Source organism: Stenella coeruleoalba (genome assembly GCF_951394435.1).
Source record: "Stenella coeruleoalba genome assembly, chromosome: 6".
NCBI lineage: Eukaryota > Metazoa > Chordata > Mammalia > Artiodactyla > Delphinidae > Stenella > Stenella coeruleoalba.
In genome coordinates this window covers 114,630,098-114,654,402 of record NC_137151.1, presented here as the reverse complement: position 1 = coordinate 114,654,402, position 24,305 = coordinate 114,630,098, and the positions used below count along the sequence as shown (strand labels likewise).

At 38.2% G+C, this 24,305-nt stretch overlaps 1 protein-coding gene across 8 annotated transcripts in view; it reads left to right on the top strand.

Annotated features, from left to right (window-relative positions):
• The window catches only part of DOCK10 (dedicator of cytokinesis 10), a gene marked incomplete at its 5' end in the record, with an annotated part of 279,536 nt that overhangs the window by 181,216 nt on the left and 74,015 nt on the right, over positions 1-24,305 (top strand). For all 8 annotated transcript variants that reach the window (XM_079924879.1, XM_079924877.1, XM_079924875.1 and 5 more), the window contains 8 exons: positions 6,629-6,850; positions 7,263-7,385; positions 8,632-8,714; positions 13,825-13,947; positions 16,553-16,632; positions 18,441-18,628; positions 19,129-19,194; positions 20,924-21,016. In XM_079924879.1, coding sequence (XP_079781005.1) covers positions 6,629-6,850; positions 7,263-7,385; positions 8,632-8,714; positions 13,825-13,947; positions 16,553-16,632; positions 18,441-18,628; positions 19,129-19,194; positions 20,924-21,016 — 978 coding nt within the window. The remainder of the gene's footprint in view (positions 1-6,628; positions 6,851-7,262; positions 7,386-8,631; positions 8,715-13,824; positions 13,948-16,552; positions 16,633-18,440; positions 18,629-19,128; positions 19,195-20,923; positions 21,017-24,305) is intronic.

Here is a 24,305-nt window from a genome sequence, read left to right as displayed (position 1 = left end):
GTTGCTGGCAAAATGGGTGAACTCTTTCGAAAGACTGTAACCTACTGCCCTTGGGGCTTCAGGCACCTCACTGGTTGTCTGAGCCCCCTTCTTCCTGGTGTAATAGCAGGACAACGGTACATGCTATGGACCTCAGGAGAATGAGGAGAATCAAGTAACAAATGCCTGACTTTCCCACTTACAAGTTGTTCCATGCTGGGCAAGTGGCTTAACTTCAGTCTCCTCTTCTGAAAATGGGGAAAATAATAAGACTATTTCAAATAGCCGTTGTGAAGATTAAATATGGTGCCCGGCGCAGAGCAAGCATTCATTAAATATTAACTCTTATTCTAATATCTGGGAAATTGCTTTGAAATTTGTAAATACAATGCATGCAAGGTATTGATGTTTTCAATGTTACCTGTGAGATTCTTGTTGACAAGTAAGCTAAAATTGAAATTTGTTGCCAGTAAGAATCTTCCTCCAAAATGAAGCTTCCTCATGTTTTATAACTGTAACTGTGCACTAGGTTATGTGAGACTGAAAGTAGTTGAAGTTGAGTTTACTCATTCTCCAGCAAATATTTATTCAGTGCACCTACTAGACCCAGACTTGTTCTAAGTACTGGATAAACAGCAGGGAACGAAATCAACAAGGTCCCTAGCCTCTTGAAGACTAGATTCTTTTGGAAAAGGACTGAAGTAAATAAGGAAACGAATAAATTAACAAGATAATTGCACATTGTGCAAAGTTCTTTAAAATAAATCAATATAAAGAGATGTGATACAGAGGAACTGGGAAGAAGGCTGCTGTAGGTGGGGGGCCATGGGAGACCTCTCTGAGCGGGTGACATTTGAACAGAGACCAAAGGTTGAGAAGGATAAAACGTCAGGTCAGGGCAAAAGATTCCAGGCAGAAGAAAGAACAAGCGTGAATGCCCTGAGACAGTTAAGTCTTGGCAAGTTCTGGGAACTGAAAGGAGATAGTGAGGGGAAGGGCAGACCAAGATGCGGTGGGAGAAACAGTACAGGGTAAGATTAGGTAGGGTCTTATAAGCTGTAGCAAAGAGTTTGGATTTATCCTAGGTGTGAGTGGAGGCTATTCAAGAGTTGAAAGCACATTAAAATGGTGTGATCTAATTTGTGTTTTTAAAACATCTCATTAGAAGAGTGGATTGGAGGAAACAAGAGTTGAACAGGGAAAGCAGTTAGAAGCCTATTACTATAGTTCACATCACGGCTTGCGCTAGGGCTGGCGAGGAGGAGGGAGAGGAATGGATGGATTTGACTGCTGTTTTGTAAATTGAACTGACAGTTTTTTCAGATACGTTGCATATACAGGATAAGGGGAAGGGAAATCTGAATGCTGAGTCCCTAGTCTTTGCTTTAAACACTTAGACGCATGGTAGTGCCATTACTAAGAGGACAAGACTAGAGGAAGAGCAGATTTGGGGGATACAGGCCGAGAAGTACATTACGGATATGTGAAGCTTAATCAGCCTATTAGATATCCAAATAGAGATGGCCAGTGGGCAGATTCAAATACAAGTTTGGAACTCAAAGGCATGGCATGAACAGAGATACAAATTTGGAAGTCTGGTACAGACAGTGACCTAGAGGGAATCATGTAGGAATTTCTGTGTGTGTAGGAAACATTTAATGGATGAACAGAGAAGTGACCAGAGAAGAATCAGAAGGAATGTTCATGGATGTAGAGATAAACCAGGAAAGAGTGGGTCATGACGCCAAGAGAGAAAGGGTCAGCTATGTGGAATGGTGCTGAGAAGCTGAATAACAAGAAGCCAGAGAGCAGCGTGGTAGATGTGGCCACGTGGAGGATGACTATAGCAGAAAAAACTTCCTTGGAGTGAAAATGTTAGGAGGAGCAATCAGAACATACTTTCATTTGGGAGTAAAAAAAAAAAACAACTAGAAACTTAGTTCTTGAAACTATATTTGGAAATATCAGGAAAATTTAACCTAAATTATAATGTCACTTAATCTAAATTTTACTAAATAAAAATAAATGCTTTTTTTGACCGGGTACATCTTTAAGTGTGATTAAAAGCTCAAATTTAGAAACGGAAACTCAAAGATAATGGGCTTTTCTTTCCAGTGCCAGGGGCATATGGCTCCTTCCACATGGCTTCGTATCTTTATACTAAAGCCCATATTCAGAAGCTAAATGTGTGTATTTGGGCCAATCTCGCCAGGCAAGAGAGCACGTGCAGCTCAAAGAGCAGCTTCTGTGAGCCCTTTCTTATGTGTCAGGCCATAGGAATAAGCCAATTCCAAGTGCTCTGTATGTCTGTATTATTTTTAATTTATTTTACAGTTGATACACATGTTTAAAAACTAGGAAAAGAATTTTAAGAATAATTTCATAGTGCTTATAAACAATAATGTAAAAAAACCGAGAAAACAGCCTCTCCTGAACTCAAGTGCAATTTTGTATGTAATGGCATTGTTTTAAAAAATCTTTGTGTGATTATTCAGTGATACTCATTAATGTCGCTATTTTTAAATTCATTGTTTGTAACTCAGTGAGCATGCTTTTAACTTAATTGAAATATTTCTCCAAGTTGCTGAAGAGCCAGCAATTCAGTAGCATTTAATGAATGAGCTTCTAAAAAGACACCCTAAAAGGACTTTTTCACGATGGGGAAACAATACTTGACAGCATGTAATTTTTTTAGTCAGTCAGTTGAAAACCAAATTCAAGTTGATGGTTTTAGAGTATAAAATATTTCTTTGAAAATAAAAATTGATTCCAAAAATCTGAACTAATAAAACTGCTTCACAGCTGAGCTACATTTAAAATGCCATGTTCTTGAATTTTTTTAAAGAGAAGTACAGTATTCTAAACATCAGAAACCTATGACTTAATTTGTTAGGCTTTGAAGGTTCTAAACAACACTTTATTGAAAAGCTGGTGATTCAAAAAGTAAAATGTGAATGGCCATCATCAAAAAGTCTACAAACAATAAATGCTGGAGAGGGTGTGGAGAAAAGGGAACCATTTTTCACTGTTGGTGGGAATGCAAACTGATACAGCCACTATGGAGAACAGTATGGAGGTTCCTTAAAAAACTAAAAATAGAACTACCATATGACCCAGCAATCCCACTACTGGGCATATACCCTGAGAAAACCATAATTCAAAAAGACACATGTACTCCAATGTTCATTGCAGCACTATTTACAATAGTCAGGACATGGAAACAACCTAAATGTCCAATGAGATGAATGGATAAAGAACATGTGGTACATATATACAATGGAATATTACTCAGCAATAAAAAGGAACGAAACTGGGTCATTTGTAGAGATGTAGTTGGACCTAGAGTCTGTCATACAGAGTGAAGTAATTCAGAAAGAGAAAAACAAATATCGTACATTAACGCCTACATGTGGAATCTAGAAAAATGGTACAAATGAAACTATTTGCAAGGCAGGATAGAGACACAGACGTAGAGAACGGACATGTGGACATGGTGGGGGGGAAAGGGGGTGGGATGAATTGGGAGATTGGGATTGGCATATACACACTACCATGTGTAAAATAGATAGCTAGTGGGAACCTGCTGTATAGCACAGGGAGATCAGCTCGGTGCTCTGTGATGACCTAGATGGGTGGGGGAGGGAAGTCCAAGAGGGAGGGGATATATGTATACATATAGCTGATTCACGTCATTGTACAGCAGAAACTAACACAACATTGTAAAGCAATTTCACTCCAATTAAAAAACGGTAAGATGTGACATTTAAGTTGAAAAGGTGGATTGGAGGAAATAAGTGAAGCACCATATAAGCTTTAATTCCTGACGGATTATCGAAGTAGGTGATTTATTTCCCTTCACGAAGCAGAAATGAAAATCAAAAGGCAGCAATTCACAAAAACTTAATAAGGATTTTTTTCCTTTGACCTTCAATGTGTTTGGGGTTCCTACCTGAGTTATTTTCACATAATTTTGTATTTTTCAACTCTTAGCAGACTACCACTGCCACAAACCAAGAGTTTTTCTAAACTAAATTAAATTGGTAAAATATGAAACTTTTCCATTTTGTCTTATTTTTAAAAACTAATGCGTTGAATTTTATTTTATGTGTAATTGTAACAGTAAGGGAGCTGGCAGGTATTGCTAATATTAAGGAATTAAACTAATACCCCTGTTATAAACTAGCCATAATCCTGCATTTCAAGGAACACAAGATACTTATTAAACATTCAGCAAAATCCACAGCATGAGTGAGTCTGTACAGTGATGAACTTGGTCACAACCTGCTTATCCACAGAATCCTGGTGGGTGAGAGGCATCAATTCAAAATTAAGTAACATAAACAAAAGTTAAAAACTTTTTATAAGTATATTCATTTTAAGAAGCCTGTAGTTAATTACATATGTATGTATTTACATATATATGTATGTATATAATTATTCATGTGTGTATTTATATACCTATGTCTGTGTATATAATTACATATACATATATTGGGTTGGCCAAAAAGTTCGTCCGTTTTTTCCATGTTACAGAAAAACCTGATTCTCTGTACCAAAGAATTCATCTTTGTATCCTCATCCTATATATTAGTGAATGGCATTGTCATTCACTTCGTTTCCTATAGCTCCAAACCTGGGGATTTTCTTTTATTCATGCCCTTGTGAACCCTCTCTCCAACTAACCAACACACGCACACGAGCAATGGATTTCCAAGCCTTTTGGTTGTACCTTCCTAACGTTTCTCAAATGTATCTTCTGCAAACACATCCTAACTTTTTGTTTCCACTCTGATCTCACTCTAAACCTGTGTTTTTTCATGTCTTTGTGACTTTGCCATGTCACTCCATCTACTAGAAGCCCTTTATAACTTCCCCTTTACCAAATTTCTACTTCTTTAAAACTCAAGCAAGAAACTTTCCCTTCCCTTTCCATCTTCCTTTACCTTCGCATTTGCCCTTTACTTCCCATCTTCCTCTTCCTTCCTAGCAGGGTAGTAAGAGGTTAAGGGGGCAATCACACAGAGGCTTGGAAGTTGAGTGAGCATAAGAATTCCAGATGACGCGGGGGAGGGAGCCACGTGGAGGCGCAGAGGGCCACGCCCTTGGATTTGTCAGGACCTGGGGCACTGTGCAGGCTGGTGCAGAGGAGATAGCTAGATAGCTACTATGGTTGGGAGACTGGTTACTCTGAACAATAAGTAAACTAATTGAACAAATAAGTAAATAAATGATAATGAGTCAGGTTTTTCACGATTGGATGAAATACTCGCAAATATGAAAAAGGGAAAGGCTAGAAAGAACCTTTGAGGGTTTGGATTGGAAATGGAGGTATGACACGAACCCATGAGTTTTTAATAAATATTCATGTACTGACAGAGATAGAGACATCACTGTAGCTGTGAATACTGTGTATATGTATATATATGTGTGTGTCCCAGAAACAATGAGCATAGATAGCAAGCACCCAGATCTTGGTTTCTAAGTGTCACCCTCACTAACAGGAGCCAGGGCTCTTTGGAGGAATGGCTGGGACATGGAAAGTAGAAGATGAGCCTGGAACATCTTGTTGGGTAAAGAAAGAGGTGCTCCAGAAATGATGCTCATCTGCCGTAAAGACACAGGAGCTACACTGAAGGGTGTACCTCTAGCCAAGTCTGAGACAAGTCGAGTATCACTGTAAATAACGACAGTAAGAGATGGACATTTATTGAATAAAGTAGCAATCCATGAGTCTATACATATATATATATATATGTACATATGTGTGTATGTGTATATAAATATATATATGAATAAAAAATGAGGGATAAAGGAAAGCTCATTGTTACAGTAAAATACCGACTAATGTAGAAAGAATGATGGAACTAGAAGATCACCATTGGTAGCCATCATAGTGGTAGTTGGTTCCAGTGGGAGTTATGAATGGTGGATTGGGTTTGATGAGTAGCAGGACATTGGTGTAATCTCAGAAAATATTTCCAAAAAGGCTAATCACTTACCAAAGGGAAAATGGTGACGTTATAATGGAGAAAACTGGAAGATGCCAACAAGACCGGAATATTTAGGTTAACATTACCTAAAGTCGTGGGAAAGTTGACTTTTTGTGCCCTTGATATAATGAACTATGAAAATCAAATGTCACACTGGGGTATTACTGCCCCAGTAATACCTGAGTCAGATCATGAGGCATCATCAGGGATACTGACATTGCAGATATTTCTGAGAGAGTAAAGGAAATAACTAGAAGGTTTTGTAAGGTTGAATCATACATGTATTACAACGTATGAAAAAGAATATTTGGCAGGAAAAGTAGAATGAGGAAACCAATGAAATACAGTTCTGGGATCTGAGGAACCTGATAGTGGAAGGGATTCTGGGAACTTGCCTACAAATATTGTATTTTATATGTTATATATAAAATATATAATACATGCAATATAATATATGGTATTATATCTATATACGTATCTATATACATATATATACATATATCTATATACATATAATAATAGCATATTATATATAGAAATATTCTACTATATATAAATAGTATTTTATCTACTGCCTTATTAAATAATATACTTAAGGAGGCTATCCCCTGTGTGATGATTTTATGTCAAAACCATCAATTCTTTCTTTTTCTCCAAAGATTGAGCCTTTTTTTGTGAGTGTGGCACTTTATGACCTCAGAAACAGCAGGAAGATTTCTGCTGATTTCCACGTGGATCTAAACCACACTGCTGTCAGGCAGATGCTCTCAGGGGCTTCCGTGGCTTTGGAAAATGGAAACATAGACACTGTCACTCCAAGACAATCAGAAGAACCTCATGTCAAGGGATTTCCAGAGGAATGGCTAAAATTTCCAAAGCAGGTTGCACTTTTTTTTACCTATCATGGGAGGGAAAATGCTTGTTCCAGTTTTCTTACCAATAGATTACATAAGATGAGCAGTTTTCCAAATAAAAATCCCCCTTAAAGCTGTACTCTAAAAAAGTAGAATTTTGGGGGCTTCCCTGGTGGCGCAGTGGTTGAGAGTCCGCCTGCCGATGCAGGGGACACGGGTTCGTGACCCGGTCCGGGAAGATCCCACATGCCGCGGAGCGGCTGGGCCCGTGAGCCATGGCCGCTGTGCCTGCGCGTCCGGAGCCTGTGCTCCGCAACCGGAGAGGCCACAACAGTGAGAGGCCCGCGTACCGCAAAAAAAAAAAAAAAAAAAGTAGAATTTTGTAAATGTCTTCAGTGTGGTTTCCTAGATGCTTATTAGCTGTTTTCTTTGTACATAGGCTATATTTTCTGTAAGCAATCCACATTCTGAAATTGTTTTGGTGGCCAAAATCGAAAAAGTACTGATGGGAAACATTGCAAGTGGTGCTGAACCTTATATTAAAAATCCAGACTCCAACAAGGTAATGCATGATCTTTTTATAAGTAATTTCAATTACTTTCAAGAAATAAAATCACACTGCCTTGATGAATTATCAAGTTTGATAAATGTAAGTCTTGAAGTATTCCCTTGTTAGTGAAATGAGTATCAAACAGGAAATTTTTAAAGTATATATTCTCAGCTTATGTTTTTTGATCCTGCAATTTCTGCTGAGACTCTATTGGTAGAAATAAATTTAAATGTGGATAAAACTTTAACCCCCAAAGACTAAAGTGTTAACAATAATGAAAAGTTAGGATTAATCTGACTGAAAACAAGGGAATACAGTTTACTAAGACATCAGCAATGCTTATGCTGAACTAAGTGAAAAAGTAAAATAGTTGTTTACCAAATTTTAATAACACCTAAATGAAGAAAGAAAGAGGAAAGAAAATACCATAAGTTCTTTAAATGGTGGGACTGCAGGACATTTTTTCTGCTTTCTTTTTTCAATTACCATATTTTCTATAATAATTGAATGTTATTTTTTAATAGAAAATAAATACAAAAAGTTTATATTATCCACACAAAGAAGTATATTGGGAAAATAATGCATAATAATTGAATTTGAGGATGTGTGACAGTTTAGGGCAGTGTTTAACATATTTATGAGAATCCTTTAATTCAGGGTTTAGCAAACTATGGAGTGCAGGCCAAGTCCAGCCTGTCACCTATTTTTGTAAATAAAGTTTTATTGAAACACGTTACACTCATTCATTTAAGATTGTCTTTCCTGCTATAGCAACAGAGTTGAGAAGCTGAGACAGAGACCACATGGCCCACAAAGCCCTATATATTGGATTGGCCAAAAAGTTTGTTCGAAAGAACTTTTAGGCCAATCCAATATTTACCGTGTGACTTTACAGAACAAGTTTGCTGACCTCTATCATAACAAATAAAAAGAAATACAGGACAGCCTGTGAATGTAAATTTCATAACTCTTTCCATTCAATATTTTAAGGTCTTTTAAGTCAGAAAAAAAGTTGGTATTCCAAGGTAAGGGTGTTTTCTACATTTGAAATTTCTAAACTAAAAAGAAAGAAAGTGTTATACAATAGTTTGAACACAGAGGATATCATTTGTCTCTTTACAAGGTAGAATCTGTGAGCCAGTAAAGCAGAAGTTTACTAAGTTTCAGTATAACACGGAAAAGTATTTATTAATATTTTACATGGACTGTTTGTACAGTGATGTTCTAAACAACATTTATATTTATTTTTTTTCCTTAGTATGCACAAAAGATACTAAAATCCAACAGGCAGTTCTGCAGCAAGTTGGGGAAATACCGCATGCCATTTGCTTGGGCGGTGAGGTAGGTTGACAATTGCAATCAACAGAATAGAAGTGCATTTATTGTCTGCATTGAAAGCTTCATTTTTGAACGCATCTGTGTTACCTGTTATTTTTAACATACCAACACCTAGAAGAATGCTAGTGTGTTCATCTTCAAAAATACCTTGAGCTCCCCAGAAACATGTGTTTTACAAGATAATTTAGCAAGCCAGCTCATAATAGACTGGGACCATGACATGTGTACAGTGTATGCATGACCAGGTATACAGTGGGTACTTGGTAGGATCAAAGCCAAGTCATAACTTCTTTACTATGTATATTTGGTCTAACAAACTCTTGATGTTTTATCAGTCCCAAGGGTTTGGTGCACATAAAATTCAGATGGAAGCACTGTGATTTCTTATGCAGCTGCATGTTTTCATCCATGCAGAAAACACGGGTCTATATATGGATGTTCAAATGAAACCATCAAATTGATCACTTGAACTCTCTTTGATTTTGGTACTGATTAGCATAGCCACATTTCTCAGTACCAGTTGACTCGCTGATAGAAATGCTGAGTTAATGTGGACACTGATGGTGGAACCATCCACCTGGACATATAACCTCTGCATAAAGGACAAAAAATGCCTTTCAGATCTGTTTAAACATCAATTACTACTGTCCTTGTCAGTCTCTTTGTGTCTTTATCAGTACATGAATTTCTTAAAGGAGGAAGTGCCTGCCATAGATATATGGGAAAAGGTCAGCAATGGACAATCTGAATGAACTAAAAAAGATAAATTAGTGCCACAAAACAAGCAGCCTATCAGGTATCCATTTGAATGTTGATTATACCCCAATGCAAATAACTTTAAAATCCAGAAGGACAGAAGAACTAGTTAGCTATGTCATTTTCAGGTCTCACAGTATCCAGTTGTGGTGCATAACCAGAGTAAACTCATCCCTATTTTTCATAATTTTGATGTAGTTATTGAAAGTTGGAGACAGGTACAGGGAGGAGGAATGTGGAATTAGGGGCAGTGGTAAACCAAGGTAGACTCATGCCACCTCTAGGGATTCATTTGCCCCAAGGCAGCCCTCTCAGTTGAGGAGGAAGAGACCAGGCCCAGGAATCTGAAAACGTGGTCCAGATCAGATACCACTTATAGATTGTAGCTTTGGTCAAGTTTCCTTTCAGAGTCTCAGGGTCTCCATTTGCAGAATGAAACTAACAAGACCGCCTTGTGAACAATAGTGCAATCACAAGTGCAAAGGCATCTGTCATAGAGTAGATCATAAATATCATTTTATCCCCCTTTAATATCTCTCCCTACAGGGACAGCTAATGCTAGGATATTCTTCATGAATAAAAGATATTAGTTAGAAATACTGAACCCTTATGATGAACTTAATTCATTTTATTCCTTGTAAGCTTCAAGAAAAAGGATAACTAATTGTAATTCACAGGTCAGACTTTTCATGTTGATAAGTATTCTCAGTTCCCACAAGATAATCAGTTGGGGCAAGTAGAGGGTAGAGGCAGGATGTCCTTTGGCAAAGTGAAATATTCCAATATAGCAAAATCATAATAGTGAACACATTTTCTCTTTAAGGATTGAGGATTATTCTGAGTATTGTTATAAGCAGACATTTTAGAGCCAGAGCTGGGTTCCCTATCTCAACTCTATCTACCAGTGAATATAGCAAGAACTTATAGTCTCAATTTTTTTTGAATGTAGGAAGAGGAATTCTAATACCTAATTTACTATTTCAGGGATTAACAAGTACATAGATTTATTCAATAAAAGGTAGCCATTATTAGAAGCCATTAGTCTAATATGATTATTAAAAGTCCCTGTGGAGATCATATCCACCCAAACAAGCCTCCTTTTCAGGTAAATTTGGGGCAGTGAAGAATAATGTGGGAGAAAGAAGTAAAAGAATTACCCATTATTGAAAGAACCTGAGCAGTTAGGAAAAGCAGTAACAACCCTACTTTGAAGTTGTCTTGGTCAAACGTGCTAGAGGAAAGATAGATGAAGTTTCTAGGGAGGCTGATAATATTACCAACTATTGAAGCAATTATGTCTAGGGCAGGAAAGCCAACAAAACCACAGGTTCATGCTACGTGAATGCCTGATCACTGGTTTGGTTGTAGACCAGGGAACAGTATACACCACCAATTTGTGCCCATAAATGTATGATTTACATTTACATAAACATCTCTAGCAACTGAGAAAAATGATTAGCAGCACAGTTCTCAAGATAGACCCCTTGGAATATCTAACCACAAAAACAAGTACAAGATCCAACCAAAGAAGATTTTAATTTTCCCTCCACAGTGCAGAAACTGCTCCAAGTAAATGTTGACCAAATTAGAGAAGGGCTCTTGCTACTCATGTCGTTTTGACATAAGCCAGCCTGCTGACATAGTCCACTACCCTACTGACACCGCTGGTTCTCTGGCTCCTTTTCCCTTCTATTATATTTTCTCGATTGTAGCTTATTTCTTGACATAGCTTTGAGTGGACTCTAAAACCCTTTGGCCCTTAAAATCAACTGCCACTCAAAAGCATAGAACTGACAATTAGCTTTACAATCATATTTTTACCCGATCCAGTCATCCCACCAGCTGCAAAACACACACTCATCACTGTGAACATTTTATCTAGAACGTGCACTAATTTTGTACATGTTCTTATTTTGGGCACCAGCTGTAGCACCATTTTATAGCAAAAAAGCTTATATTTGGGATAGGTAAACAGAATGCACTCAGATGGCTACAGAGGGCATTGTACACTCATTGATTCAGAAGAAAGTCAACCTTTACAAATGTGCCATGTTGTTAAATCAAACTCTTTCCTCGTGTATCACCCCCAGGATTATGTGTGCCTAAATCCAGGACAGGACGCTTTTTGATTCCTTTTTCTCTGTCCCATGAAACATTCCAAATGGAACCGAGTAAAAAACTGGATTTTCTTTAAAATTAAACAAGACTAAAATAAAAATTTCATTCTTATATCTATACATTTATAGAAGGCACACAGCACAACAACAACACCCAACAAATGGTTGTCCAACCTCTGTTCAAATCCTTCCAGTGACAAAAACTCAAGTGCGTCCCACAGTGGTTCTTTCTTCTTTTATAGCTCCAATGATTAGATAATTCTTCATCTATATACACACACACACACACACACACACACACACACACACACACACACACAGTTTTTTAAACTGCTTGACACTTTTATGTTTTGTCTTCCAAAGCCACAAAAAATGGGCCCAATTCTTTCTATATATCACAGCTATTCATGTTGCTTATTTTTGTTAATATTTTTTTAAAGTCTTTATTGAATTTGTTACAATATTGCTTCTGTTTTATGTTTTGTTATTTTGGCCGTGAGGCATGTGGGATCTTAGCTCCCCAACCAGGGATCAAACCCGCACCCCCTGCATCAGAAGGCAAAGTCTTAACCACTGGACCGCCAAGGAAGTCCCTCATGCTGCTTATGAATGAAGCTCTCAGGGATACCTAAGCTTCTTTTCCTTTAGGCTAAACACCACATTTTTTTTTTTTCAATCACACTCTAAACGTCATGGCTCTGAGACCTTCACTGCACATGGATCATTGCTCAACTCTGGCAGTTGGAACAGGGCATGGTGTCCCAGCCATCCTGAAACCATCTGTGTAAATGAATCAGTTCTCTGCTCTCCTGCCAGTTACCATATTTATGGAGTGGGGACAGAGTGTGAGTGCCGTGACCAGCGCCTCTCTGTGCTGCTGTGTTCCTCACAGCGTGTCCAATGTTAAGTGAGCTGTTTCCAGGACAGGGCTGGCTGCGGATAAGAGCAAAAGCCAGTGATACAACTCAAGTCTACTGATATATTTGAAGTGACTGGTTAAATTTTTTAAAAATACTACTCAGTTTAACTTTCTTCCATGTTGGGAACAATGTCACACACTCAAACACAATCCCTGAATAATATTTAAATAAAAATAATCTTCAAGTTAAATATTTTCATTCTTCCTCCCTCAGTATTATTTGATAGGGGACCTTTTTTCCCTCAGTTACTACTTCACAGAAAAAAAACTGAGGAGAAAGGTTGAAGGAGTCTAAAAATATCATTCTGATAAATTCCTGGCCCATTTTCTAAATTATTTGACACTGAAGCTCTATGATCAGGTAGCCATTTAAATGGCCTTTGCAGCCTGTGTATTGAAATCTTTGGCTAATGTGAAGAGTAGTAAAAGAGTCTCGTTAAGGTCCTTAAGTTAGAAGAAATAAAGATTCAGCATTTCTCTAACATTGAAGAAAAATCAGCTACGCATAGGTCTAATTTTCCTTTGATAGACACAGAGTATGATGAATTATGGGGAAGAAAAACGACATTAAGCATGTTAGGTATACTTGCTTTTCAGGAAGTGTGTTGCCCGGCATTACTATATTATTTGGATGAAAACAATTTATGCATTTTAACTAAATCTGTATAGTCCCATTGAAATGGATCAAGGAAGGAAATAAATGGTTCAGGTTCACAGTGTTCTCTTTATTTAATACAAAACGCTCATTCAGGTGTTCTCCATTTTATCTTTGTCTCTGCCCTAAAATTTAGGGCATGGGCACATTTATCTCCATGAAAATGTTTCAAGAGTCTGGCTCTCTACACCCACATACACAACCTCATACCCTTTCCATTATTCATAAATTCTAACGGCACCACCCAAACTGACATGACCCAGGCTTGCCCAGGAAATAATGAAAAAGTGGTAACATGTGTTCCCATTCCTCTCCACCCCCCCTAATGCTCTGTGGCTTTGACATGTTACCAAATCATAAATAAATGTAGTTGTAATATGGGCTGCTGTCACTTTAGATACCAGGTTGAAAATAAGAAATTGAAGATAATAAATGCAGTGTATAAATGAAATTTTTTTCTAAGAGGTTTTCCTGTCTTTTTATTTTATAAGTTCCTGGATTTTCTTCCATTATAAATGGGAAGTTGAATCATTTTAGTCAACTTAAAAATACATCTTCGTAAGTAATATCCAAGTACCAAGAGGGGAGCATTGGTGGTTCAGTGGTAGAATTCTCCCCTCCCTCCCATGCCAAATACCAAACTGAATAAATATTGTTTTCTTTCAGATCAGTATTTAAGGACAACCAGGGAAATGTGGACAGAGACTCAAGATTTTCACCATTGTATAGACAAGAAAGCAACAAGATTTCAACTGAGGACCTACTTAAACTAGTGTCAGATTATAGAAGGTAAGATGTTTTGGATACTCTTGAAATTAACACGAATCAGCTACATTGCTGCTGTTGATTTGTTATCTCTGCATAAGCAGTACTCCATAGCCAGATTCCCAATTATCCATACTCCCCCAGAAAGCAGATGCTTTGCAGATGACCTCTCATATGCCCAAATGACACCGTAAGAGTAAATTTGCCAGAATGATGTGGAAGGAGGGTGAGGCATTAAACTATGTCAGCTACCTATGGCTGTGTAACAAATCACCCCAAAACTTAGTGGCTTAAGACAACAACATCACTTATTTTTCTCTTGAGTCCATAATTTGAGCATGGCTAAGTGAAGACAGTTTGTCTCTTCTGTATATGGCATTGGCTGGAAGAGGTCCAATGGAGCCAGAGGGTCCATTTTTGAGATAGCGCATTTGATGACTGGCAAGTTGGTGCTGGCTGTTGGCTGGAAGCTCAACTGGAGCTGTGGGTTGGAGACCTTGGCTCTTCTCTCCATGAGATGCTATGGCTTGGGTTCTAAGAGTAAGTGTCCCAAGGGACAGACAGAAAATGTTCACTGCCAGTTTCTTAAGATGGGAAGCTGTCACAGTGCCCTTTCTGCCATAACATACTGTCAAACTGTCACAGATCCTAGATTCAAATGAAGGGTATATAGACGCCTCTAAGTAGGAGGAGTGTTAGGGGATTTTAGAATATGTATGAAACACCACAGAGCAATTAATTGCTGTGAATACAATAATTCATAATAGTTCTGTCATTCAAATGCTTTTGGAAAAGACAATGGAAGTTAGAGCTAAAAGAAGAAAAACATAAAAGTCACAACATTTTTAAAATGAATCACCGTATATTCAGCATCTGATGATGGTAAGATCTTTCATGACAAGTGGCTTATCTTAAACTGTTGGTCCCCTGACACAGTCAGGATTCTTGTTCCCTTTGCCCCTTTCCCAAATATTAACTCTCTGCCTCTCGCATCTAAGAGTCAACAATTCCTTATCAATTAATTTTGTTTATCCAAAACAAAAATTATTTATTACTATGAAACAAGCATGATTAATATTTTCTGTATCTTCAGTAGAGGATATATTTCTATTTAACGAGAAGGGAAGTTTGTCCAATGTTCTTTTTTGTTCTGGAAAAAAATAAACCTTAGGAAACAAAATAAAAGTGGAATTGAACCAATATTATTTTTTTGTGATCTACAGGACCACCCCTTACATGGGGAGACCTTCCTTCCCCTTATCAAACATCACGGTCAAAACCCCTATATCGACTAAGTGGAAATTAAGAATGCTTTTCCTCTTTACTTTTTTCCAAGTTTACTAAAGCCTGAAAAGTTGTAACACTGAGCAGAAGGAAACGGGCAAAACAGGAGAAGACCATACTGTCACAAAACCCATGTTATTGGTGTTTAGCAAAGATAGTTATCACTATGGCACTTAGAGGGCGTCTAGAATACCCAACACCATACTGGTGAGACATCAAATTATTTCATGGATGCCTCACACGTAATGACATTTATTCTCAGTAGTGTGCTGATAAATGTCTACCACTGACCCTCTAGGAGGAAAAAAACTGATTGGTATTGATGGCAAATTTCCATGGTGTAAATTCTCCTACCATTGCTGATTTCAAGCTACCAGTGGGGTTTTGCCAAACATGGAGCTGGAAAGAAATGTGCACACCATCATATAACTTTTCCACCACACAGACAGATGTAAATAACCTCAAGAGCACGGATCCTCTCCCCGGTAGTAAAACAATTACTAAGTGATGAATTTTCAGTACTTTTTACCTTGGTATGTAATGTAATTTGTTTAATATAATTTCATTTTTAATAATGACTGTGTTTTACAGATGGCAGGCAAAATAACTGAAAATATAACAATTAGCTCTCACAGGCTGGGAAGAGCTGCCTCTCGAGGTAGATTTCCTGAGAGGGGTGACACTCGAAACTGTTCTTAGCAACTTTCACCTTACTATAAAAGAAGATAGGGGAGACGGTTTTAGTAAAGAGGGAGGAAAAGAAAGTCAAGGACTCGTGAATTAGAGTGACTGTGGGCACAGGGATAGGTGGTGAAGAAGGGGATCAGGGAAAGGGCCCTTGTCCTCCTGGATTGTTGGTGAAGAGGGAAAAAGCAAACTGTCCACTTACCAGTTGTGGCAAAGACCATCCCTGCTCTCAAAACTTCTTAAAATTCCTCACGAAAGTGAATTATTTAAATCGGTTCAAAGACTAGTACTTTCTGCTAACAAAAACTAAATATTTACCATTTACCAAAACTAACGATTTACATTGCACTCGTTTGGCCATATAAATGTTATCTGAAGTGGTGCAAATAAATTTAAAACATTCTTCAGAATATCTGTAACTGGACCCCTCCCTGATTTTTTATTTGCGAAGTCACATAAATTTTAGTTTTCAAAATAAAACCAGCTAAATGAAATTATTCACAAGATTGTTTAGGGTCCCACTGTTTATCCTTATCAAAGCTCAGAATTACCATTGTGTGTTTTTTTTCCTTGACAACTAGAATAATTCACTCTGTGTGTGTGTGTGTGTGTGTGTGTGTGTGTGTGTGTGTGTTTCTGTGCTGGTATACTTTCACAGAGCTGACAGAATAAGCAAAACGCAGACCATTCCTGGAAGCCTGGATATCGCTGTTGACAACATTCCTTTGGAGCATCCAAGTATGATGATGTCATGGTTTGCTTGTAGAGTTTTGAATGTTTAGTGGCTTTTTGGTTAGTTGGTTGGTTGGTTGGATAGTTGGTTCGTTACAAAGGTTTGTTTGGGGATTTTTTTCTCAAGGTTTAGGATAACTGTAATTCATTATCCTATAGAAATGTGGGATGTCTTATTTCTCCATTCAGACAGACTGTAAGTATTGTAGGACAGGAACTATATTCAGGGTGACCTAATATTCATCTGGTATACACCATGCACTGAGCAGGGTGTTAAATTGTATCATTTAATCCTCAAAACCCTGAAGGGTTGCAAATGAGGAAGTCCAGTTCAGATAGATTGATAAACCAGTAACCCATAATGAACAATGCCACGCTGAGCTGTCAAAGGGCTACTCTGAACACGGTACGTTGCCACCCAAGTGGCCATGCAGTAATTATAGCTGGAAAGTTTTTAGACTCTGTTATTACACAGACAGCATATATCTTTTCCAGAATATGGTCAAAAGTTCTATTTATGTTAGTGAAAATTTAAATTTCAGAAGCAGTTTTATTAACTTATAAATAAGATTTTTCAGAATTTATTTATTAAGTGGTGAGATTAGTTTATTTGGTTTTATTTTCCTTCTAATTACACCTTTTAGTGACTTTCTCAGTGATGCAAAGAATGAATAAAGGCATTCTAAAAAGAACTACAAACAGGGAGAGGATTATTACCACAGGATATTTGAATTACCATTAGCACTATTAAGTTTTCCATTCTTATGACTTTTCCACAAATCACTTTAGTATGAAATAAAATGAGCATTCTAACTTAAATCATGGCTCCAAATCACTTTTGTATTGATTGGTGTGAAAAAGCAGATGACAAAGTAAGCCATTTCCTCTACCTGATTTGTGGGAAGTTGCTTTTATTACCTAGGGAAAAGAAAAATAACAAAAGAGAAAGCTAAAATATTCTCTTTGAATATACTATGATATTCTCTGATATCATGGGATATCAGAGAAATTTGAACATATAATAAAAATATTCTAATTGATTCTTGAAGAAAAAAAAAAAAGCCTGTAATCTGATTCCCAAGCATATAGCTAACGATATAGCTAAACATGGAGCTAACCATGTTGCTTGTTTGAACACAGGAAGATTCCAGATGGGGTAAAGGAAGGTAGAAGGCCTTGCTGTCTTTCAGGGCCACAACTTCAGCCTCCAAACTGCTTAGTGACAAGTTTTGATTTATAAATTCCTACTGGTCTTTTCCCCCCTTAGGCTGTTTTTACAAGGTTAGATTTTAAAAGATTGTGAAAACTGAAGAGAAAAATAAAATTGTAACTATTAATGCAGAGGGGGATTAGGGCCTATGTTGTAAAATCATTCCATAGGGAAAATTACTATTAAACCAAGTGGTACTATCAGTAATAAACCCACTGGACGGAGTTTTGTTCCATCATAGAGCAATGTTTATAGTGTGATGGCTAAAGTCAGTGGGCTAGTCTTTATCTTAGAATATCTGGTTAGTATGCTCAGAGGATCTCTAGCTAAAATTTACTTTCTATATGAAGCTTAATACAAAAAGAAAATAGTTATAAATCCAAAAGATTTACCAGTCTTTTGAGATATCAGTTTTGATGTTAAATATATCCCTGAGTATCTATCGTGCTTACCTCCTACAAAGTTTTCAGGCCAGCATAATTTAACATAAATTAGTATACAAGCATGGAGTTTCTATTTTGAGTAGATTCATCTTAAAATAGGTTAAGTACTGTTCACTTACAATCATATCAAGTGACAAACTTTTCTTTTCTGATTTTTAAAGACTGTGTAACGTCGTCCTTTATCCCTGTCAAGCCTTTCAATGTGACGGCTCAACCAGAACCCACAGTGGAAGTGGAAGAATTTGTTTACGACTCAGCAAAGTATTGCCGTCCTTACAGAGTATACAAAAATCAAATTTACATTTACCCCAAGCACCTCAAGTATGATAGCCAGAAATGTTTCAACAAGGTATGATATGTTTCTGAGATATCATCCTCTCTCTCCACCCTATTTAGACCATATTAAGATGGCTTCTTGAAAGTTCAAATACAAATTACTATAGACTAACACTTTAGAATAGAAAACCATTTGAAGAAAATGTTTAATGAGAGACAGTGATGAGTTTCACCTTAAAAGTGTTTGAGGATGCACATTTTATAACATATGAGTAAAACTTTCTGAAATCAGCCCTAAATAATTTTGTTCCAAACTTTATTTTTAGTTTATTAAGAGACTCTGAAAATAGCCTACCTGCACTCTTTCAATATGAGTCTTTTCTTCCCTTTTAAATAATCTCTCCAAATCTTTCTGCTATTTCGGAGCGCTATGAGTAATGCCACGAGAATTTTGGCTATTCTGCATTTTTCAGATTTAATTAGAAGCTACTTATTTTAGGCACTTGGATTGTTTTTTGATGTTATTATCTAACAGGAAATTACAATGTCCATTTTCCCTGTCTGTAATTTCAGGCACGAAATATAACCGTGTGCATTGAATTCAAAAATTCCGATGAAGAAGATGCCAAGCCCGTGAAGGTGAGTCCAGCCCATGAGGGAATACAGCACATAGGGGCAGGCAGGTGCCCTGGTTCTCCCCACGACCAAGGGGCTTTTTAGTTTAGTGTGCTGGAAAGAGGAGCAATTCAGTCCATTTGATTTAGATTTCCTAACATGTATCTGATTGAACAGCTACCATTAACTAGATCTATTAGAAATGCCAGTCTCATGGCTCTGCTTAGCTTTTCATGATTTGGAAAAAAGGAAGCCGTTCTGGTGTGAAATCAAGGCAACGATTCCCCTCTGGAAGACTTTGCCGTTTTCAAAGATTAGCCCGCATCTCATGAATTCAGCATGCTTGATTTCAAATGCAGCATCCCAGCTGGGCTTCATGTGGCCTCTGCGGATGGGCTGCTGCCTACTGGCCTGATGGCTAATGCAGGGGGCCCATGGGGTGCTCACATTTTTGGAAGGTGCGTGTGGCCACCTGCCCGAGGACCTCGGAAATGGCTCTGGGAAGCTGGTCCCTGCTGTTGATCACGCGACTTAATAAGATCAATAAGACTATGAGTTTTATAGGAACTGGGCTGTTTGATCCTATAAAACTGCAACTGGATGGCATTTTTCAGAGTTTGTATTTGATATATACTGTTTTTATTTTAGGGACTTCAAACAGCATAAAGAAACTTATAAAAATAGAGAGGAAAATTATTTTCAGTGGGCCTGTGGCCAGATCTTCCCAGTTTTGGTGAATCAGAGGAAGGAGATATAGTAAAGGACAAAACTAATTTCTAACTAATCCCCACAATTATCTGAGGTCACCTCTTAAAGCGCTCTGTCAGGTACCGATTGTGTTCTCTGTGCTCAGAAGGGTTGTAGCATTATTCAGAAGAACAGTAATCAACTTGAGTGAATGAATCATGCACAATAGAGAGAAAGAGTTCTTTAAAATTGTCCTGAGGCACTCTCAGCATCCCCAGCTTCCAAGTTCCACAATAGCATTAGCAGCAGGAGAGAAAAAATAAAATGAAATGGAATTGTCAAGCAAACAAAGGCAATGGCCAGGCGGCGAACACACCAGGCCTGCTAGAGAATATGGGGAAAAATCTAAAAAAGAGGAGTACTCGCAGGTACATGTGACCCCTGTTTCATTGCATTCTAAAGCATTACTCAAGAGATACAGCTGACTGCAGTAAAGGGACTCTGAGCCTTGGGCTAAAGGGGCTTTTATGACAAGGAAGGTCCATATCCCATCCCCAGGCCTGATTAGGGGCTGGGACAGAAGAATAACACAATACAATGGAGCCTGGGACCAGCCCTACCCTTCCAGCTCTCATTCTTGGTTGGGGACTGGCATGTCAGGAGCTGGGGTCAAACCAAGCCTTGTATCACTAAGGACTGATCGCCTTAAACTCTAGACCAGAGCTGGGTACCGTGGGCCGCGAGAATCAGAATTGAACAAAGTATCTCTTATCTTCTGGTAATCAAAAGTTAGGTAGTAGTTAATTGATTCAGGTATTCAGTATTGATATAATATCTACATAGTGAATTAAAGCCTTCATATTTTCTTCAACAGTGCCCTGTTGTGTAATAAATACAGGACAGCAGATCAAAGAAGTTCAAGGTTAATTAGATGTCAGCTCAGCCTGGCAAGTTACCACAAAATGCACCTTTGTCCCAGAATGGGTAACTGAAGAGTTGTGGCCTTTTTGTGCTCAGGGTTAATTTCAGACACTCATAATTATTCAACTCATAACTTTTTAAACAGTGTATTTACGGAAAACCTGGAGGGCCCCTCTTCACCTCAGCCGCCTACACTGCAGTTCTGCACCATTCCCAGAACCCAGATTTCTCAGACGAGGTAAGCCAAGCCTCCACTGCCCCCAGCAGCTCCTTAAAAGATGGGTGAGTGGGTAAGATAATACGTGATGACAAACACTCTCTCTAAACTAGCCCTCAGACTAAGGACATACCTTAGCAGGTGTTTACATAACCCAGTTTTAAAAACCACGTTAATTGACAGTTGCTCCAGGACTATGCTGCAAACTCATGTATTTCAGCACAAGATTTTAAAAATGTGATGTTTTTATTATATCATTTCTTTCAAATGAGACTAATTTTTTTCTTTTCTTTTTCATTGGTTAGGGTAACAAACATCGTGTTAGGTAGTTTTTACCAATCAGTAGCAGCATTTCATATCCTAAGGGAAAAAACAAAAAGGGCTAGAATATGAGCCAACTGTTGCTTATAACCCTCATGAACTTGAAGGAGCTTGGACTGCCTCACCTCAAGACCTGCCCTGCCAACTCTCAAGACTCTCTTCTTATGTGCCAGGAACCACGCTATACTCTAAATAGACACTATCTCACTTGATCCACATGGCTTTCTCCAGAGAAACAGAGCCAATAGGAAGATGATAGATAGAGAGATACATAGGTAGATAGATAGATAGACAGATAGATAGGTACAATTTAATATAAGGTATCAGATCACATCATTATGGAGGCTGAAAAGTCCCACAGTCTACCATCTGCACCCAGGAAAGCCATTGGTGTAGTTCAAAGGCCTGAGAACCAGAGTGTCTATTGTAGAGTCCAGTCGAGGTCTGAAAGCCTGAGAACCAATAGTGCCAAGAACTGGAGAAGGTCAGTGTTCCAGGTGCAGCAGTCAGGCAGAGAGGAAATTCAACCTTACTCTGCCTTCTTGTTCTATTCTGGACCTCAGTGGACGAGATGTGCCCACCCACATGTGGACCCACATCTGCTTTGCTCAGTCCACCAATTCAAATGCTGGTCTCCTCCAGAAACGCCCTCACAGACACACTGAGAAATCATGTTTGGCCAGCTCTCTGGGCATCCCGTGGCCCAGTCAAGTTGACACATAAAGTTAACCTTCACACCTTCCTAATTTATGGATAAGGAAGCCGGCGATCAGAGAAGCAGCTTTGACAAGGGCACATAACTATCAGGTGACAGTCAAAATTTAAGCCAGCCCATGTGACTGCAGAGCCTGAAGCGTCACTGCTCTGCTATAACCCATAAAAAAAAAAAAAAAAAAAAACTTATATTGGATTAGTAGTAAAGGACTATACATATGTCAGCTTGTATTATAAACAGCTTTAGACAAACAAGTTTCAGTGATTAAATTTAATTTCTAACCGTGAAGCTAAGGTCTGAACTAATGCAACCTGCCAATGTGATTTCTGGGATGTAAAACATCACATCTTTTGTATTAGGTTCCTGTTGCTACTTGAACAAATTATCACAGTTTCGTGGCTTAAATAACACACATTGATTACCTTACGGTTCGGGGGGTCAGAACTCTGAAATGGGTCCCACAGGGCTGAAATCAGGTGTCAGCAGGCCTCCATTCCTTCTGGAGGTTCTGGGACGAATCCTTACCTTGCCTTTTCCAGTTTCTGGAGACTGCCCTTACTCCTTGGCTTGTGACCCCTTCCAGCAATGAGCAATTACTCTGACCTCTGTTTCTCTCCTCACATTTCTTACGACCCTGACTCTCCTGCCTTCCTCTGATAAGGACCTTTGCAATTACATTGGGCCCACTGGGCTAATCCAATTTAATCTCCCCATCTCAAGACCCTTAATTTAATCACAGCTGCAAAGTTCCTTTTACTGTGTAAGGAGACATATTCATATATTCTGAGGATTAGGACTTGGGGGGCATCCTGGAGGGCCATTATTCTGCCTATCACACCTTGTTACACGTCAACCATTTATAAACTTCTTAAAAGAACACCAATGAAACCACAGACCTGACTAACCTTATCTCCTTCCTCCACATCCATTTAATGCTCTTAAATTTTTTCCCTATAAATTCAGGACAGAGGTAAAAAAAAAATTAATAAGGGAAAGGGCTGTTACTACATTACAGAATATTTACTACATTGGTTGACGTCTTGACAAAGCCCATCTGAAAGGTGCATCCTCTGTCAACATATAAGATTTAACGAAGAAAAAGAAAATGTTCTTACGGTTAAGTCTGGCTTTTAATCTCTCTCACGCTCGTGTGCTTCCCGGAATACTTGTAAAAGCCATGAGCTTTTCCACAAGAGAACGTGTATATAATGACCTGCCTGGTGAACTCTGCAGTACAGATTCAAAACCATTTCTTTTTTATTGCAAAAGATGATTGCATTAATTATAAACATGAATATAAATTCTTCTAAGGCACTGCTAAAATATAATGTATTTGCAGTATTTATTACCAAGGAGTGTTAGCATTAATATGTAGTTTACTGGAATTCTTGAACACTTGTTTCAGGCCCATGTGTTCCAACTAAAAAAAGAAAATTTCATTCTACTGCATTGTTAGTTATTGTATGTTTTGAACTGTATATTGGCTTTTGTTACCAGGTTAGCATTGCTGGTATGTCATGAATATATGTAAGCTGCAAACCATTCTAATTCAGGAGTTCTCAAACCTTACCAGGCACAGAATCACCTGGAAGGCTTGTTAAAACACAGATGACTGGAACCCACCCCAGATTTTTGGATTCCATATGTCTGGGAGGGGGCCTGAGAAATTGCATTTCTAAACAACTTTCTCAGAGATGATGATACCGCTGTTCCAGGGATGACACTGAAAATCTGTGTAATAAATTCTCTCCTGAGCAATGTGACAGTAAAGTAACTATATATATAGATGCACAGAGAGTCTAATAAAAACTAGTAGATAATTTGCTTGTCTGTTTATCACCTTATTGCTTGATTTGATTGTTCAAGAAATTACCTAGTTGCTAATATTGAACTGAATGTCACTTAACCTGCATGGGATCCTGGGATTCCAGTGTGACATGTGTTCTTGTCCTGGAAGATCCTATTAATTACTGACTAGTCCATCCTCCTAGTGACTCAAAGCCCCCTAACATCTTTCGCCTTGGTTGCTACCTCTGTATCATCCTACTTTGCAAGGCCGTGGAGGGAATTAAATGACAACCTATGTGACAGAGGTTTGGAAACTGCAAAGCACTATCACATGTAGAAGGTTCCAAAACCTTTCTTTCCAGGAACATGGAGGACGCTCCTCATTAAGTATATTCTTCACCTATATCAATTTTATGTTTTTTTTCACAAGTGTCATTTACAGAGGAGAACGTGACCTCTTTCCAAAATGGCTCATTACTTAGTTAC